The sequence below is a fragment of the Eupeodes corollae genome, chromosome 1, assembly GCF_945859685.1.
Source record: "Eupeodes corollae chromosome 1, idEupCoro1.1, whole genome shotgun sequence".
In the NCBI taxonomy this organism is placed as follows: Eukaryota; Metazoa; Arthropoda; class Insecta; order Diptera; family Syrphidae; genus Eupeodes; species Eupeodes corollae.
In genome coordinates, this window is record NC_079147.1 from 96,689,839 (window position 1) to 96,707,925 (window position 18,087).

General features: G+C 34.8%; 2 protein-coding genes and 1 long non-coding RNA gene across 3 annotated transcripts; 2 read left to right on the plus strand and 1 right to left on the minus strand.

Moving 5' to 3' along the window:
* The first annotated feature begins 555 nt into the window (after window positions 1–555).
* LOC129939872 (uncharacterized) lies at window positions 556–1,671 on the plus strand. Its single transcript, XM_056048051.1, has 3 exons — window positions 556–820; window positions 881–1,037; window positions 1,095–1,671. The coding sequence occupies exons 1-3, from the start codon at window positions 625–627 to the stop codon at window positions 1,447–1,449; spliced, it is 708 nt and encodes a 235-aa protein (XP_055904026.1). The 5' UTR covers window positions 556–624; the 3' UTR covers window positions 1,450–1,671.
* Window positions 1,672–1,970: 299 nt separating this feature from the next.
* LOC129940558 (uncharacterized) lies at window positions 1,971–2,955 on the minus strand. The gene is made up of 2 exons (XR_008780714.1): window positions 2,364–2,955; window positions 1,971–2,284 (listed from the first exon to the last, which is right to left on the minus strand). It is a non-coding gene; the product is annotated as an uncharacterized LOC129940558 (long non-coding RNA).
* A 10,922-nt stretch (window positions 2,956–13,877) lies between these two features.
* On the plus strand, window positions 13,878–16,865 carry LOC129942302 (DNA replication licensing factor Mcm3). Its single transcript, XM_056051172.1, has 6 exons — window positions 13,878–14,095; window positions 14,165–14,442; window positions 14,497–15,508; window positions 15,571–15,719; window positions 15,779–15,863; window positions 15,921–16,865. The coding sequence occupies exons 1-6, from the start codon at window positions 14,030–14,032 to the stop codon at window positions 16,764–16,766; spliced, it is 2,436 nt and encodes an 811-aa protein (XP_055907147.1). The 5' UTR covers window positions 13,878–14,029; the 3' UTR covers window positions 16,767–16,865.
* The last annotated feature ends 1,222 nt before the right edge of the window (window positions 16,866–18,087 follow it).

Below are 18,087 nucleotides of genomic sequence, written 5' to 3' on the forward strand. Positions count from 1 at the left end.
AACTTTCCAGTCAAATTTCCAATAATGTTGCCTTTATTTGGAAGGTGATTTTTTGGCAGCTGGCCAATCAGATACTAGAAAATTGCCTTACTTTCAAGTACCTTATGTAGTCTGAACCTCTGTCCAATGTTCAGTATGAACGATTTTCGAGTTTTCGAAAACTTTTTATCGAAAACATGGTTTTGGGTTAGGTGTGAAAAGGCCATAAACATACAAATTAAAATTACAAAAAGTAACAAATAATTTCAAAACAAAATCATAGAAGTACGAACAAAAACTTTAAAAAGCCAACAACCAGATTTGAAGAAAAGTTCCTGGAAGACCGTTATCCTGTGTGCAAGATAAAACTAAAGTTTTGAATGAAATTAACTTAAAACGATTTGCCCATTACACGCAATAAAAAAAATCACCTCCATTTCCACAAACGTTGAACAGACCTAAACTCAACTCTACTTTCAACCACCTTCCAAAAGTCGCTGCACTGGACAAATGCACTTCAACCTAAGACCGAAACCGATTGCAGTTCACTTAAGTGGAAGTGACTTTTCTGCCTATAATCAAGAACAATAATACAAAATTTGTTTTCTTCTTGTAAAGTGTTAATTTTTGAAAAGTAAAATAGTCATGTCACTATTTTTACAACAAGATACAAAAGAAATAATAACCGACATAAAAGTTGAACAATGTGATTTCTTACCTCGTCTCATAAGCTTGGTGCAACAAAATCCAATTTTGTATGAAAAATCAAATAAATATTACTACAACCGTCATAAAAAGGAAAAAGTATGGAGAGATATAGCCGCCCTAACAAACACGACAGGTGCTCTTAATTATTCAAATTTGTATTATGGGCAATAAAGATTATGTTATATTTATTTAGCTCTTGAATGTAAAAACAAATGGACAGCTTTAAGGGAAAAGTTTATCAGAGAACAGAAAAAATTACAACGACTGTCGAGCACTGGAACTGCTCCAGAACATGAATGGGAATTGTATAGGGAAATGTCCTTTTTAAAACATGTCACCACACCAAGAAAGTATACAAAGGCTGTTGTTATTTTTGCTGATAGTATAACTTTTGTTTTATTCCCCAGAAAAATGCAGACTTTGGAAATTGTTGAAATAATTGAATGTCCCCGTCCATCAACATCATCATCACCCATTGCAGGGCAAACGTTTCCCACAATAGAAGAATGCTTAACTCCGTCACCTTTAAGAAAGAAATCGTTCGATGGACTTTGTGACCAATTCGGTCTCATAATAAACAAGTTGGATAACCGACTCGAAGCTGAACCACAAAACATAAGCAACAGTGACGCTGATGAGTTGTTTATAAGGACTGCTGTGTCTATGATTGAAAAACTGCCATCATCAGTTAAAGATGATATCAAGTCTGATATATTTAATAAAATCATTGAGGCCAGGAAAAGATTTAGAGACATTTCCTGATACTTAAGTTAATGATTAGATTTTAATATTTAAAAAAGAGCACAATATAAAACGTACATTATGGGATCTTTTGACCTCCGTCTAAAGTGTTTTAAAAATGCGCCAAGGGAATTTAAATAGTTTATTTATTTTGTTTTAATTTTTTTGTTTGGATATGTAGTTTATTTATATTTGTAAAAATATGTATGTATATAAATATTATACTTTGTTTGGTAAAATTGAGGACCGTGTTTTTTTTTCATTTTACATCCATTTAATTTTTAAAATTAATAACCCTTATTTTGAGATTCGTTTTCGATCGAAAGTTATTCGAATTCGAGAAGATTTTATTTTGAGATTCGATCGATTCGAAAGTTTGCTGATTCAATCGAAAGTTCATTTAAAAAAAAAACTAAGTAAATTTTGACTTTCGAGTGATTCGAATCAAATGTCATTTTTGTGTCGTTCAGATATTTTCTGGTGAATAGCTGAAGGAAGATGTAAGTTTAAACAATTTTTATACGATAATTAAACGAAATTAGTTATATTGATGAGTTTTTTTTTGTTATTTCATAAAGGGCACAGTCACACAGTCAAATTGGACAAATAGGGAATAAAAAGAAATCCTGATAAGGTTGATGGAGGAGAATCCGCAGGTAGCGAAAGGTTTTTCTGTAAACCGTATAGATGTTGACCGGTTTTGAAGAGATGCTGCCGTGAAGCTCAATAGCCATGGGCCTCCATCTAAAGACGGTGCTACGGTATGGACAAAGAAGTTCCCCCCTGTATCTCGATGGAAAGCTCATCCAAGACATATTTAAATGCCAGTTTATTGAGGCGAAAGTTCCTTACAAATCTACAAAACAAAATCAATTTAGTCACCAGGATTTATTTTTGCAATAGAATAATTTAACATCAATTTTATAGGTACTTACTTTAAATCGTCAAACGCAAACGAATTTGGTGCATCCATAATCCTTCTTCTAAGAACATGTTCTCGTTCTTCGCCATTAGAATTTAGAAACAAAACTATTGCTATTGTTTCCTTTCTCCAAAATAAGAAAATCTACATCGATTTGAAGTTTATAAACTTTGATTGTTTTCATTTCAATTGAAAGTGTGACCATGTGTGACGAATATACATAACATATTAAGCGATATAAACACAACATGAAAATTCAAACCAAAATGGTTACGTTAGTTGAAAAAATGTTTAATTTCATGTCTTGGATGTTTTTCTTTATCACTTTATTAACTTTACTTTATTTTTCAATCCAGAAACTGTTAATCTGTGACAAATCTGAATTAAAAATAAGAATTTTCGAAAATAAAAATTTAGTGTGGTCACACTAAATCAAATCAAAATGTCAAATCATTTAGAACAGCTGATCTCCAAACTACTGTTCATTTCGGTTCATTTTCTGCAATGAATATTTTTCATTCGAATCTCAAAATAAATCAAATTTATTCGAACGAATAAATCTAGTCACTCGAATAAACGTTTCGTTCGAATCTCAAAATAAGCATGAATAAATTACGGTCCCTGTCAATGTTAACCGGCCGTTTATAGGTAAATGTTTTAAAATCAATATTGAGTTTCCTTACGATGAAGTTTTTTTCCAAGCAGATCCGAATATAAATCTGGAAAGGAAAAAACAAAGTTGGGTAAAGTATTCCACATTCATGTTGTGCGGCTGAAAAGATTTTATTTCTACTTGAAATACCGATAAATCAACGAAGCCCTGAAATACTGCTGCGATCTTTAAGTGATATTGAAGTTTCGGTAATACATATGCAGTTCTGTCACCAATCATCGTTTTTAATTTCTGTACAAAATATGTAGTTGAGCTTGCTATAGGGGCATCTATACACCCGATAGGAGACATCATTCGATTCTTAAATTCGAAAAGAACGAATCTCTGTATTTGACAGTACGGCCGAAGTTGGACTCGAGGTTATACTGATGTATAGAAGCGAGAGTATTAGGGTTGAACTGTTTAAGGGGATGAATGCACCGGGCTATTTCACTAGAGCATAAGCCGTTAAAATAACCGTAAAAAAAGGTTCAGACAAGACACCTTACGACGATGTTCAAGCGAAGTTAATGAATTGCTTAACGTTCAATACTATCCAAAATGCTTAAGTAAGTTGCAGGAGCATATTTCCTGCCGATCCATTCTATGTGGGATAAAGTTTAAATTCAATAGTTCAACTCTTGCTTTGAAGATAAGACTTATTTTTCGGCAGAGAAATTTAAGTTGAAATATGCTACATTTGTCTGCAATCGATGGTTGAGGTTTCGATAAATTGTGCTGGCTATGGTGGTTGAAGCTTTGCTAAGATGCTGGTTAAAAATATTTTCATCTTTTTTCGTAATGAGAAGTGATCAAGCCATTCTGAAATGTTGTTTTCTGAAATCGAAAACGTGCAGTTGTATGTATTAACCAGTGCTTTCCTCGTTATTTGTTTTAGATTTTAGCTTTGAATCATTTCTAATCATGATCTTAATACAGTAATCTGCATTTTGTTTTAGACTTTTTTTTAAAAATTAGGGGTAGTCCTGACTCTACATATGTAGATAGCATACGTGTAGCATATATGAATTGATGGTTGCATTGAATACTTTGAATTTCGTGGAATTGGAAACGTTTATATTTCCGAAGAAATTCGGCCACATTAAGTTGAGTTCTAGTTTAGCTTCGCTGCATTTTTTAAATTGTATGTTAATAAATCACCTAGATATTTAAATTCATTTACTGTTTCGAGGTGCTCTTTGCCAATCTTCCAAACTTCCTCTGGCCTTCTTCTGCTCATTCGTTTTTCAAAAATCCTAACCTTTGTTTTTTGTATGTTGATGAAAAGATTCCAAGTGTTGCAGTACGCCAATAGTTTGTTTATTTGATGCTGTAGTGTGTAGGGATTTTCAGTTATAAGTACTAGGTCATCAGCATACACATGTAAGTATTTTGATTAGAGTTCCCGCATACACAACACCTCCAGGTAGAATGGATAAACATCTATAAACAAGGCAAATAAAAGAGGGCTCAAGATGCATCCTTCAGGAACACCTGAAGAAGTTGCAACCCACTTAGGTATCTTCAATCCATCCCATACAGCAGTTGAAGATGTCGAGAGAAAATTCAAGTATAAGAGTAAGAATTTTTTTGACATACCCATTTTCGAGAGTTTGTAAAATAAAGCTTGTCTGTTAATAGTGTCAAAAGCTGCTTTAAAGTCGACAAAGCATACGTAAAGTTTTCTGTTTTTTTCGAGATAATTTCCTACGATACTTGTCAATGCAAACATTTGATCAACAGTAGATAAACCTCTACGAAAGCCAGCTTGGAAGGCGCTTAACTTACTAACCTATTATAGAGTATCGCGGTGAAAACTTTTCAAAGGGAATTTAAAATGGATAAATTTTCTATAATTTTCGGCAAGATTTGGATCGCCCTTTTTGTAAATAATATTTATTACAGCTTTCGTAAAATTCGGGGGAACATAACTGTTCTCAAATAGTGAGTTGTAAAGGTCGAAGATCTATTCTTTTTATTCTCTGCTACTGTATTTGAAAAATTCAACAGGAACTCCATCAATACCAGAAGCTTTATTGTTTTTTTAAATTCCATTTTTAGGGCAACGGCCTAGAAATCAAGCATCAGTGAGCGTTGTTAGTAGGCAGATAGGGGCTGTTGTCATGTGTTATTTCTCTTCTGTCTTATATTTATGACTTGTGTTGTTATCACCTTACATAGTCTAGTCGCTCAAGGTGCTGTGTTCTCTTCTCTGTACATTTATGTGCTGATTAGTGTGTAATGTAATGTAATGTCAAGTTCCATTAGTGTTATATGAGCATCGATTTAATCAACTTCAGTATTTGGAAGAGCGAAGCTGAAAGTGTGAAGATTCCCTTCGGCCGACAATAGAATTTTAAAATGCTATAGTTTCAGCGTCAAGAGTTTGCTTCGTACTTCTTTTCCAATCTTTTAATTCTTTTACAATATTCCAAAATTCTTTTGAATTATTGCTATGAGATAACTTATTTGCTAGGTCCTTGTAGCAGAGAGCTAAAGCTAAAGTGATTTGGACTCCTTGTCTGTTCGTAGATAGAGGTTTTTAAAAAGTAGCATATTTGAAGTTCTGAATAGTGTTATAGGTATTTGAACGATTGCATTATTCGAATAGTGTGCCAATCCTTGTCATACCACTTAGTTTTAGGGGTAAATGTTTTATATCTATCATTAAGCGGTGGCAAAGATGAGTAAATAATTTCCATTATGCTTTTTTCCCTTTTATCCATTGTAGCATTCGAGTTTCGAAGATATATGTCTTAATTTTTTTAAAGTTGACGAAATTAAAAGTTCATAGGTATTTGAATTGAGGAAAATAACATTCATTGAAAAGTATTATTCAATTTGTTCATCAGACAAAAGGATTTTTTTAGTGAAGAAGTGTAATTGATTGTTGATGACTTTATTCATTTAATTTTTAGTTTAGGACAAGTTAAACAATAAGATGCATGTTAAGATATAATAAATTGTAATCATTCATTAACTATATACACCAGTTTCAAATGATATATAATAATGCTATGTAAATTTACAACTTAAAAAACTGGTGTGGGGTGACAATATTAGTAGAAAGCAAATTAATTGAGGTTGCAATTATAATAATTACTATAATTAAAAAAGCCATTCTAAATTTGAATATTACATTTTTAGATTATTTTCCTTGTACAAAATCATGTTAAAAAAGCAAAATAATTAAGATTAAAAAAAAAGAAGAGACATACTAATATTCAGTGATAAAAGTTTGTTATAGCAACGAGGTGCTACGGCAGTATAAAAATGAGATACATATATGTGTTTTACAAGCGAAGATTTAATTGATAAGATACATGTTGTTTATAAGTAGATTAAAAAGTTGAGTTTCTATAAGGCATATAGAAAAAAAATTATTTTAATATTTAAATAATGTAAAGATGTCTTATGGGCAGAATTCTTAAATCTTTCTATAACGACCAACTTTCAGATAATCGCTTTTTATTGAAAATTATGCACAGTTAATTCACAGTTAATGGTATTTAAGTTAAGAAGAGATATTTCTTCTGCATCGCTTACAACATCACTGGCAAGGAAGGTTCTTCTTTGGCATATTCAATGAAATGGATAATATCTTCTCTCAGTGACATGTTGCAAAGCGTGCAAATTATTGTGCGGCGTGAAGTTCAATCTTAGCAACTTTTCTCTTATCTTAAATATAGCCGGCATTAAGTTTTGATAAGACTCAATCCTAAAATAAGTTGAAGAACGCTGTATGTGGCTCTACGTAAAGATAATATATTTTTCGTCTAATATGGCGATAAGATCATAGAGTGCATTGCATGATAGCATGTTAAGGGTAATATTCATATCACAATATTCAGGCAGCAGCTTTAATTTCTCGAAAGACTCTCCTTTTGAATAATATACAGAATTATACAGTTTTGCAATCTTTGTTTAGGCATCTTAAAAACTCTAACAAAAATTGTCAATATATAGCTTTAGGGTTTTAATAAAGAGCGGAGTTGCGTGTTTTTCGGTAGTTGACAACATCTTTTGACTTAAAACCTTAGTAATCTTTCAACATTTACATAACAACGACTACCGAAGCGAAAAATTTGTATTTTACGTTATGGGAAACAAGATCGTTTGCAAAGCATTTTTCCAAGTAGCGCTTATTGAGCTCTTGGCTTTTACTAGTTTCTCATTAAAACGGGTATCCATTTTTAACTTCCTCATTACACAAAGGTATTTATATCCTTTCACCTCTTCGATTGGTTCGCTGTTGACATATCATTTTTGATTACTTGCTAGTCTGCCACTACCATTTTTAAACACCATAGCCTTCGATTTATTTAAATTAACTGTCGAATTCCACTGTTTGCAGTATACAACAAGGCGGTTGAACATAAGCATTGTATATATATTTTCTATAGTACTCTCATGAAGAGGAATGATCGAAGCGACATCTGAGAGGCGTGGAGATGATTGAATTTGATCCCTTTTTTTATACCCCTCAATAGTTGAGAATGAAGGAAAATTCAACAATAATTAAAGAATAGAAAATAGAGAAGAACATATGCAAATGTAGTAGGAGATCGAGGGAGACAATAGCAACAACTTTTTGACATTATATGTGTGTATGCATATTATACTTAAAGAGGAAAGTTTTTACGGTTATGCTTTGGAAAGAAATAGAAAAAATATTTATAAGAGAAACAATAACAACGCAAAAAAGTACTGCAAGAGTATTTTTTGAGCTAGGTAGTGAATATAATATATTTTTTAATATATTTGTTTTTCAATTCAATAGGGTGTTCCTGATAATTGTCTTTATTTTTGATATGACTCTTAAATCAAAAAAAATTATATTTTATCTTTTGTATACCAAAAATGTAGTTTCATGTAATTCCTTTAGTTTGTCAGTTTCATATGTATATGTATATATTTATAAAGGGTGAATTTTTAAAAAATATATGAAAGTTAAAAACAAACACATACATACAATTCGGAAAAATGCATGAAATTTTTATTTGAATGCATAACACGATCCATATAATTTAATTTTTGAAGATTATTTCATGCTGATGTTGAACTTGACCGCGCCTCAAGGCGTCCATTCGCTTAGTCCAATTTTCAATATTTCAATTCAATAAATTGCAAGCGTTGTTCGTTTGTAAGACGATTCATGGTGCAATTATACTCGTAGACCAAACTGAAGACGTTTGATAGTGAAACAAAACACGAAACGTGCGTCAGCTGTTTAAATCAGTTTTGCCAAAAAGATAACAGGTACAAAATCTCCCTTCACTTCAAAAGGGACTCTTTTGTTTTCAAAAGGACTTTTTTCTTGATTAGCTTTTCGGTAATAATTTTGATTTCGTCAGTACTTGCAGTTAAACCTCAAACTATCTACCAATTCATTATTAAGATCTCATATACTAGAGTCAAATTGGCTATTTATTCTGATAAGATATCCGTTTTTGAGAAGTTTTTGTTGCTAAATTCCTAGACATGCTAATTAAAATGCCCGCCGAAAAAAACTCTTGATACAAGGTGCAAACTCGGCATACAATGCACTAACAAGTATGTTTGTATCTTTTACAAGAAAAGACCTTAAAAGATTAAAACCGAAAAAAGTAAAATGTTCTGGGCTATATGAATCGAAGAGTTCCATAGAAGCAATTAATGTTATCATAATGATATCTCCACACAAGAAACACTTCCATTCTGTCAAAATCACGATATCTTATATATTAGGCTTATATCTTTCATATTAAGGCATTGATATCTGTAAGGTTTATTTTTGAACCTAGTTTTATATTATATTGTATTTATTAATTTGAATGTTTTTATATAAAAATTTAAAATTCAATTCAGTACACTTTATTTAGCCGTTAGAAAACAAAAATCATCCAAGTTTTGAATAAATTTTAATTTTTGATTGTGTTTATACTTGATGCGTACAAATAATACGCAAGAATAACAACAACAAAATAACTGAATATATTTAAAATCTTCAATGCATCATATGCCAAATATGGCAACATTTCATTTTTCACAAAAATTGAAAATTGAAAATTTAAAATCTAACGACAATTTTTAAATTCAAAATACCTACAACGTTAAAGTATACATAGCTACAAGCATATGAATACATATGCACATCTCCTCTACATTCACGCGTGAAAGCAAAACAAAAATGTAAACAAATATTATAATTATTCCTTTTTGGTTTGAAATTTGTACTTTGGCTATCTCCCTCGAACATATTAATGCTTATGGAACCTAAACAAATTTACTTTTCTCATTCTTTCTTTAGTAATTTTCTCCTCATTTTTGATTTCCTACCAAGCATTTTGATACACGCAGCGCCATAAACGGCGTGGAGATGAAATAAAAATTTTCGTTCCATAGGAGTACTATAGGAAATATATATACAATGACATAAGTTGCAGTGTGTGCGGTAAATAAGTAAAAAGGACAACATCGTCGGCAAACACAAGTACTTTTATCATGGTTTCAGCAAACTCCATCCCACCAGCAAGGTCGTCGAAAAACGGGGAAAACTTTGTAACCGTGTTGTGAAATTCTCGGCTAAACATTTTTAAAAAATTGTATTATTATCTTAAATCAAAAATAAATCAATTTAGTTTGCCCCATAGAATGCAAAAATAGGGGAAATTTTTGACAGATCTAGATCAAGAATAAATTGATTAATTTTACCTAGTATTTTTGTCACCCTATGACAATATGAAATTTTTTTAACAAATGGGCATGTTCAGACGACATAAAGGATTTGAAAGTAAGGCAACTTTATTGGAAAGTTGACTGGAAAGTTAGTCAAGAAAAATCTCTTGCTATCATGTCAAGTGTACTTATGTCAAAATGAAAGTTAATCATGTTTTTTCATTCAACTGAAAGCTGAACTTTATTACTCTATGATTTATTTATTTTCTGTACAACTTTATTTAATGCTTTCTGTAAAAGCTTCCTTGGAAAAAAAATAACTAATATTTCTTCACAATACAAAATACAAATCTTGATGTACCTAGCCTGAGGAGTATTTTGTAGACAACAATTTTTTTTTACTTTTTGCACTATGAACTTAAAGTAAAGGTGTGGGAAGTAAAGTTCTAAATTTGGAATGCATGAAGTCCTTATGTTGTCTGAACCTGTCCAATGTTTGTGTGTATTAGCTAGACGTAGAAAGCAAGACAATGCAGTGTATATGATGGAAAATAGGTATCAAGTATCGAATAATGTTTTATATTTTTCGGCATTGAATAATGAAGTGGCTGAAACATTTTCTGTCTTTTTTCAAGCCTGCATTACCGATAAAGTAGGCTCGATCTTTAAATTCGGTGTGGGAGAGCTTACTCCTGTCTTAGTTTTTAGTCAGTCATCTATATGGTTATCAAAATTTGGGGAGAAAACCCGATCATCTAAGAAGACAAACACATTCTCTATCAATCTAGGGGTATTGCTTTGTCCATCATATATCATCAATATCATTCGTTGTTGCCTTCATCTACCGTGAATATAAGTGAAGTTTATTTGTTTTTTTTGCTTTGCTTCCTTACTAAAACCACCAGAGAATTATAAATATTACTCGATTACTTCCGGTTCGATCATTCGGTTAAGGTCATCGTGCATTAAGTTTCATTTTATAGTCTTACCCAATCCCAACACTGCATATTTTCGCTTTTATATTTTTTGTTAATTTCTTAATTTATCCCGTCTACTGTCTTTTTGGACTCCGAGGAACCTTAAATGACCTTTAAAATAAGTTTATTTTTTTAATACTGATTTTGAGTTTGTTTATATTTTCTTTGATGCCCTGGCAAATTATATTCCTATTGTACTATATTGTTGTACATTTGGTGATGGTGCTACAAAAAAAAAAGTTTCCAGGGCAATATTTATTATTATTCTTGGTCTTTTTAGATCTATGAAAACACATTTTGCATTCGCAAAAATTGATTTACTTTTGATTGAGGTTCAAATCTGCAGATCAGAAAGTTACCCAAAAATGACAAAAAAAAACAATTCCAATCGTTTTCCATATGCTACAAAAAAATATCAATTTTAGAAGGAAATCTGAATTCACCCTTGGAAAACCTTATAAGCGAAGCCTTAGCCATTCTTGGTTTTACTTACAGTTCATAAAATTATTCTTGACTCATTCTTGTGTAATTGAAAAGCTGTGGGTGCTGATTCGAACACTTTCCGGGCCGGAGCATTAATTTCTATAAACTCTACGTTACTCAGCTTGTTGTAGGCCCTTTCTTGATGATAGCATGTAGTTTGTTTTGCCCTTATTAAACGTTAAACCCATTGACTTCACGAGTTCTTTCGATTATGTTAATTTCATCGGCATATATGTACTAGTAATTGGACAGACTTTTGAAAGATAGTGCCTCTAGTGTTGACTTGGGAGCTCTGCACTATTCTTTTAAGGATTCTGGTAAGTTATTTCCAATCTTTATGGAGCAGCGTGAGCACAAACAGAAGAGTTTAGCAGGGATGCCAAAACTAGACTCTATACATTCCCTGTAGATGCTGTCATATGGATATGAGGCCTTAAAATCGATGAAGAGGTCGTGGGTGTCGATTTTATGTTCTTGGGTTTTTTCCAGGATCTGCCGTAATGTGACTAATTGATCGACTGACTTTCCTGGTCTAAAACTAAACTGAGCAGATTGTTGGCGATGGGTTTTAGACGTTCGCATATTACGGCAGAGAAGATTTTGTAATCGATGTTAAGTTAACTGATGCCTCTATAGTTGGTGCACTTTAGAGGGTGTCTCTTTTTCAGAATTGGACAAACAATACTGAGGTTCCATCTATTGGGCATGCTTTCTTCCGACCATATCTTACAAATAAGTGGGTGCATGTTCCTAACCAAATTATCACCAGCTGATTTGAAGAGCTCGGCATAGCTTAAAAATGGCAATCTTTTCTTCATCTAATTTGAGAAGACGGGATCGTTGGGTTACGTCGTCTAAGTTGAATAAATCATCCTGCCCGACAGCGGAATTTGTTTCACCTCGCTGTTTTACAGTTTGCAGAAGTGGTCCTTCCATATCCTCAGCATTGACTGCGGTTTCAATATAATGTTTCCACTTTCGTATTTGCAGCCTTCGGTTCGAGGCTTATGAACCTCTCAACATTTTCGACTTCACGCTTCTCATGCTCCCTTCTATATAGTGCCGCTTATCGTGCCTTCCACATTCCTCTTTAAACCAGGCGTTCCTTGTTGGTGGCTGCTTGAAACCTAGCAGTCAAAAGCGGATTCTCTGATTGCATCTTTGCAATGTTGCCACTGAATTTCGATATATTGTGTTGGCGGCAGAGAACTTTGAGAGAGGTTTTTTATGACTCCGTCAGAGAAGAATTTAGCGATCTTTTGCGATTGTAGCCAATTGACTTCGTATCTTTAAATCGTATATGCTTTTTTAAATGGTTCGTTGGGTAGCATGCATTTTCGCACCTATAAATGGTGTTTTTAGGATTATTTAACTTTAAGTTGACAAAGTAAAAGTAAATTTCATGAAAATTTTAAAAATCATACTTGTTTAGTCCTCAAGAAACAATCTATATATTTAGGTATACTTACCAAATTCAAGGTTTGGATTTTCGACTAATATCTTTTAGCCCATGTTATATAAAGATGCCTCATATATATCATTATATGCCAACTAGGGAACTAAGTTGCTCAAAATTACTCATAGAACTTTGTTGGCAACTCGGTATTAATTGCTCAATTGTTGCTTATTATGAGAGTGTATTCAAGGGTTCACCCTTTTCATGCCTAAGACACAAGCCGCATATTAGTTTTGAATTCTTAAGTATTGCAATGATATATTCTAACAGTCAAATTAATAAAAAAACGCGTATTCCACCATTATTCCGCGAGTTTACCAAATCAGGGAATCAGAGTTAAGCTGTGGGTTAAAATGTTCCATGATTAAAATCAAAATGTTCAAGGACGTTAACAAAAAATCCTTCAAGAAAATCTACTACAATACCTTGAAATTTCCACCAAGTTACGCAAACTTGGATTTTTTTTCGTATGGGTTTTGACAGTAAATTTTGATAATCTGTAATAAAAAAAAAACATAAGAATTCTCTTGTTTATATGTTTCTGTCAAAATTATTATCATTTTTCAACTGTTTTTATTGTATCTATTTTCTATCTACCTCTTGTGTTTCCATTTAGGTCATCGTTAAAAACCGCAATAAGTTTCCTCAAATTTTCCTTATAAAAATTACATTTCTTCCTGAAATCGTTCTCGGTTAGCACTTGCACTGGATCATACTTTGTTTTGTATATTTTTCTTTTTCTATTGGTTGATAGTTAGTTATAGTCCAATAATTGGAATTGGTTTAAAAACTCCACAAGTCTAGCACACATTATTATAAAAATTGTTCACTTATTATTTTTCTATCAGATCTTTTTCTTTCCCTAAACCACCTACTTCTGTGATATAACTTAGTAAACGTCACTCATTAGAGGTATCGTCTTATTCATAACTGAGTCTATAGGACCAAACCCTTTGTTATTTTACGTTTATTTATTTGACTGTTAGATTTTAGACATCTCCGTATTCCAAGAAATATGAACAACATTTTTAATATACGTTTGATTTCAGAAATCTGACAATAAAATTAAATGCTTTGATTTCTCAAGAATTATCTAACACGAAGCTAATTTGACTGCTTAGTGAGAATGAATACAAAATTTTCAATCCGTATAAGAAAATTCTCATAATACTATAAACTGACCAAACACACCAAATAGTTGCGCTGCTTTGCACTGGGTTCTACTGTTGCTCTAAAATGTCAAAATCTGTTCCAACTGCAAATGCAACTAACTTCACTCATGTAATTTTCCCGCCAAAGACCAAACAGAAATCAAATTGTAAGATTTTTGTTTGCGTTTTGCATTTGCAATATTACCAAGAAGTTTAAAACAGAAACAAATTTGTTTCAACAATTTAGAATCTACATTCAACATAATTCCATAAATAACTACAAAATAATAAAATTATATCATTATGACCGATGCTGAGCAATTTATAAGAGATATCCAACGAGAATACTTGGATTTCCTTGACGATGAGGTTAGTAAAGGATTTTTAGGAACTCCAAACAATAAATTCTGAATGTCCATATTTTTGTACTACTCTTAGGAAGATCAAGGTGCATATACTGGCCATGTTAAAGAAATGATAGCCGAGAAGAAAAAGCGTCTTATTGTCAATATCAACGACTTGAAACGAAAGAATCCACAACGTGCTCTGGGGATCTTAAAGAACGCCTCCGATGAACTGTTGGCATTTGGGCGCGCTCTAAAGGAGTATGTCGCGTCTATTGACCCGACATATGCTAAGACATACGAAGACTTCTTTGTCGGCTTCGAGGGTTGCTTCGGTAACAATCATTTCACTCCCAGAGGGCTCACATCCACGTAAGTTTTCTTATTTTCCACTTCAAACAAATCATCTTAAAATGCCCCCTTTAGTTATCTAGGAAATCTGGTATGTGTTGAAGGTATTGTCACAAAAGTTTCCCTCATCCGACCGAAAGTCGTACGAAGTGTTCACTTTTGTCCAGCTACCAAGAAAGTCATGGAAAGGAAGTACACTGACTTGACGTCGTATGAAGCAGTCCCATCGAGTGCCGTCTATCCGACCAAGGATGACGATGGCAATCTTCTCGAGACAGAATTCGGTCTATCCATATACAAGGATCATCAGAGTCTAACAATTCAGGAAATGCCTGAAAAGGCGCCTGCTGGGCAGTTACCACGGTCCATAGATATCATTTGCGATGATGACTTAGTGGACAAATGCAAACCTGGTGACAGAGTACAATTCACAGGGAACTATCGATGTTTGCCGGGCAAACAAGGTGGTTACACATCTGGAACATTCAAGACAGTTCTTCTCGCCAATAACGTGTCACACTTGAAGAAGGACAACGATTTGGGAATCACTCGTAAAGATTATCTGACCTTCAAGAAAATCTCCAAAGATCCAGAAGTATTCGAGCTACTATCGAAGAGTTTGGCGCCATCTATCCATGGACATGAATACGTCAAGAAGGCGATTTTGTGTCTCCTACTTGGCGGAGTCGAGAAGAACTTGCCTAATGGAACACGCCTGAGGGGAGATATAAATGTTCTCCTCATTGGAGATCCAAGTGTGGCTAAGTCACAATTGCTGCGATATGTTTTAAACACTGCACCGAGGGCCATTCCAACCACAGGTCGAGGATCCACTGGAGTGGGTCTGACAGCAGCTGTGACCACCGACCAGGAAACTGGTGAGCGTCGTCTGGAAGCCGGTGCCATGGTATTGGCCGATCGAGGTGTTGTTTGCATTGATGAATTCGATAAGATGAGCGACATGGATCGTACGGCCATTCACGAAGTTATGGAACAGGGAAGGGTTACAATTTCCAAGGCTGGAATTCATGCCTCCTTGAACGCACGTTGTTCTGTGCTAGCTGCAGCTAATCCTGTCTACGGAAGGGTAAGGAATTAAGAGAGAAATCACAGAAATCAGATTGTTTACTTTGAAGTTTCTTTTTTCAGTACGATCAGTACAAGACTCCAATGGAGAACATAGGTCTGCAGGACTCGCTGTTGTCTCGTTTCGATTTACTGTTTGTTATGTTGGATGTCATTAACCCCGATACGGATAACATGATTGCCGACCATGTGGTGCGCATGCATCGTTACAGGCATGAAGTTTTTATTTCTGTTTGTTTATCTTAAACTCATCAAAGTTATTTCGTTTTAGAGACCCAAAAGAAACTGATGGTGAAGTTTTGTCCATGGGAAGCAGCTATGCCGATTCCCTTGCATTTGTCAGCAACAAAGAAGAAGTAAGAAATCTTGGACTCTTTTTAATTTTCTCCTTCTAATGATTTTGATTTTCATAGAATAAAAAAGAAACAGAACTTTATGAGAAATACGACGCACTTTTGCATGGAAAATCACGCAAGCGTCAGGACAAAATTCTCTCAGTCGACTTCATGCGTAAATACATTCAAGCTGCTAAGTGTATGAAACCTAAGCTTACCGAAGAAGCTTGTGAAGCTATTGCCAATGAGTATTCTCGTCTTCGTTCTCAAGACAATGTCGAATCGGATGTGGCCAGGACACAACCTGTTACAGCACGTAGTCTGGAAACCTTGATTCGTCTCTCTACAGCCCATGCTCGTGCACGTATGTCGGCATCGGTAACAGTGGACGATGCTCAGGCCGCCATTGAGCTTGTTCAATTCGCGTACTTCAAGAAAGTCCTCGAAAAAGAGAAGAAGAAACGTCGTCGTGATGGTGGCGATAGCGATTCGGATGAAGGTGCTAGCCAGGAAACGACTCCATCGCGTCGCACCAAACGCTCCAGAACTGAGGGCACTCAATCGGAACCAATTGAAGCCGATGAAGATGATGATTTCGTGCCACCACAACCGGATGCCGGTGATTTGACTCTGCGTGACACAAGAAGATCTCAGGCAGCAACTTCGTCTGAAAGCAACACCGAATCAACTGTCGTATCGACACCCGCTTTCATATCTGAGGCTCGGCTGAATGTCTTTAAGAATAGTCTTCAGAAGATGTTCCGTGAAGCTAGGGAGCAGAGTTTGCCCTTGGCAAGGATAACAGCAGCAGTCAATAAGAATAATGATGAAGCTTTCTCGGCTGGAGAAATTGAAGCGGCGGTTAATAAGATGACTGAGGACAATCAAATTATGCTTGCTGATGATATTGTTTTTCTTATTTAATGACTTTGTTCTATTCTTGTCTTTTATGTTTTCTTTAAGTTTTCTTTCTAAACCTTTTTACTTATCATAATTATTTACGTATAATGATTCAAAAAATAAAGTAGACTTTTTGTATATGAATGAAGAGTTATTTGAAATGGTATTTTGTTTCAGTTCGATGCTACAATACCTTTCTACGACGTACGCCATTAACTTTTAGTTTTGTTTCTTCTCCTTTTGATAGGTTTTTTCTTCTTTTGCTTGATACTTACAATCAGTGTGCAGATGATGCAGAATGGACAACTTGGTGATGGTATCTGTCCACAGAGTGTCCCACAATCAAGACTTGTTAGTGACTTGACCAGAAAAAAAAATGTATTATTAACTGCTTCTAATCTAATTAGATGTTCAAATGGTAGACATGTGCATTCAAGAGGACACAAGAACCAAAGGTTTTTCTTAAAACCAACCTCTGTCTATCAACTCCTACTCTCACCTCCACGTGGTGAACACCGGGTGCCTAGTACCTCAACTGGAGATTGGGTTCCAACCCCAGTGGAAAGTTGTTGGGGCAGCGAACGAGAGAGGTGGGGAGAGGTGTTTCCACTAAGGCACCTCTCCTTATCCAGACGGCAGCGGAGGAATTCCCGAGATGGAATCAACGGTGGCGTCTACAGTTCCAGTAAGGTTGAACTACTTAGTGAACACCTTATAGGGCTTCTTCGACTTATTCGGAGCCCAGGCCTGTAAGGAGCGGTTCTATCCGGCTCCCCATCCTTGGAGTTATACTTAGGATCTGGCCCTCCAGGTTGGGGTTTGTGCGTCGGGGTGACTTCCTGGCCACGTAAAAGCTTTCATAGTTGAGAAACACCAACAACCCTCGGATACGGACGGATTTACTGTTGACAACCAACGCAAACGAATGAAGGACAACGAACCCAGATCACGTGCGGCCGAAGAATTAGCGGAGGCCCTAGAAACATATAAAGCAGATATCACCGCCATCCAGGAAATACGATGGGATAGGCCGGGCAAAAAGGGGATGAAAAACTGCGATATCTACTATGGTGACTGCTACCACGAAAACCAACAGCGCTTATTTGGATGCGGATTCGTCATCGGAGCCAGACTTAGGCAAGAAGTCTTGAGCTATAGGTACATCAATGAGCGCCTCATGACCATACGCATCAAGGCTAAATTCGGCAACATTAGCCTGATATGCGCGCACGCCCCCACAGAAGAGAAAGACGACAACACCAAAGATATGTTCTTCGAGCTCCTACACAAAACATATGAGCAGTGCCCTAGCTACGATATTAAAATAGTCTTGGGCAATTTTGAA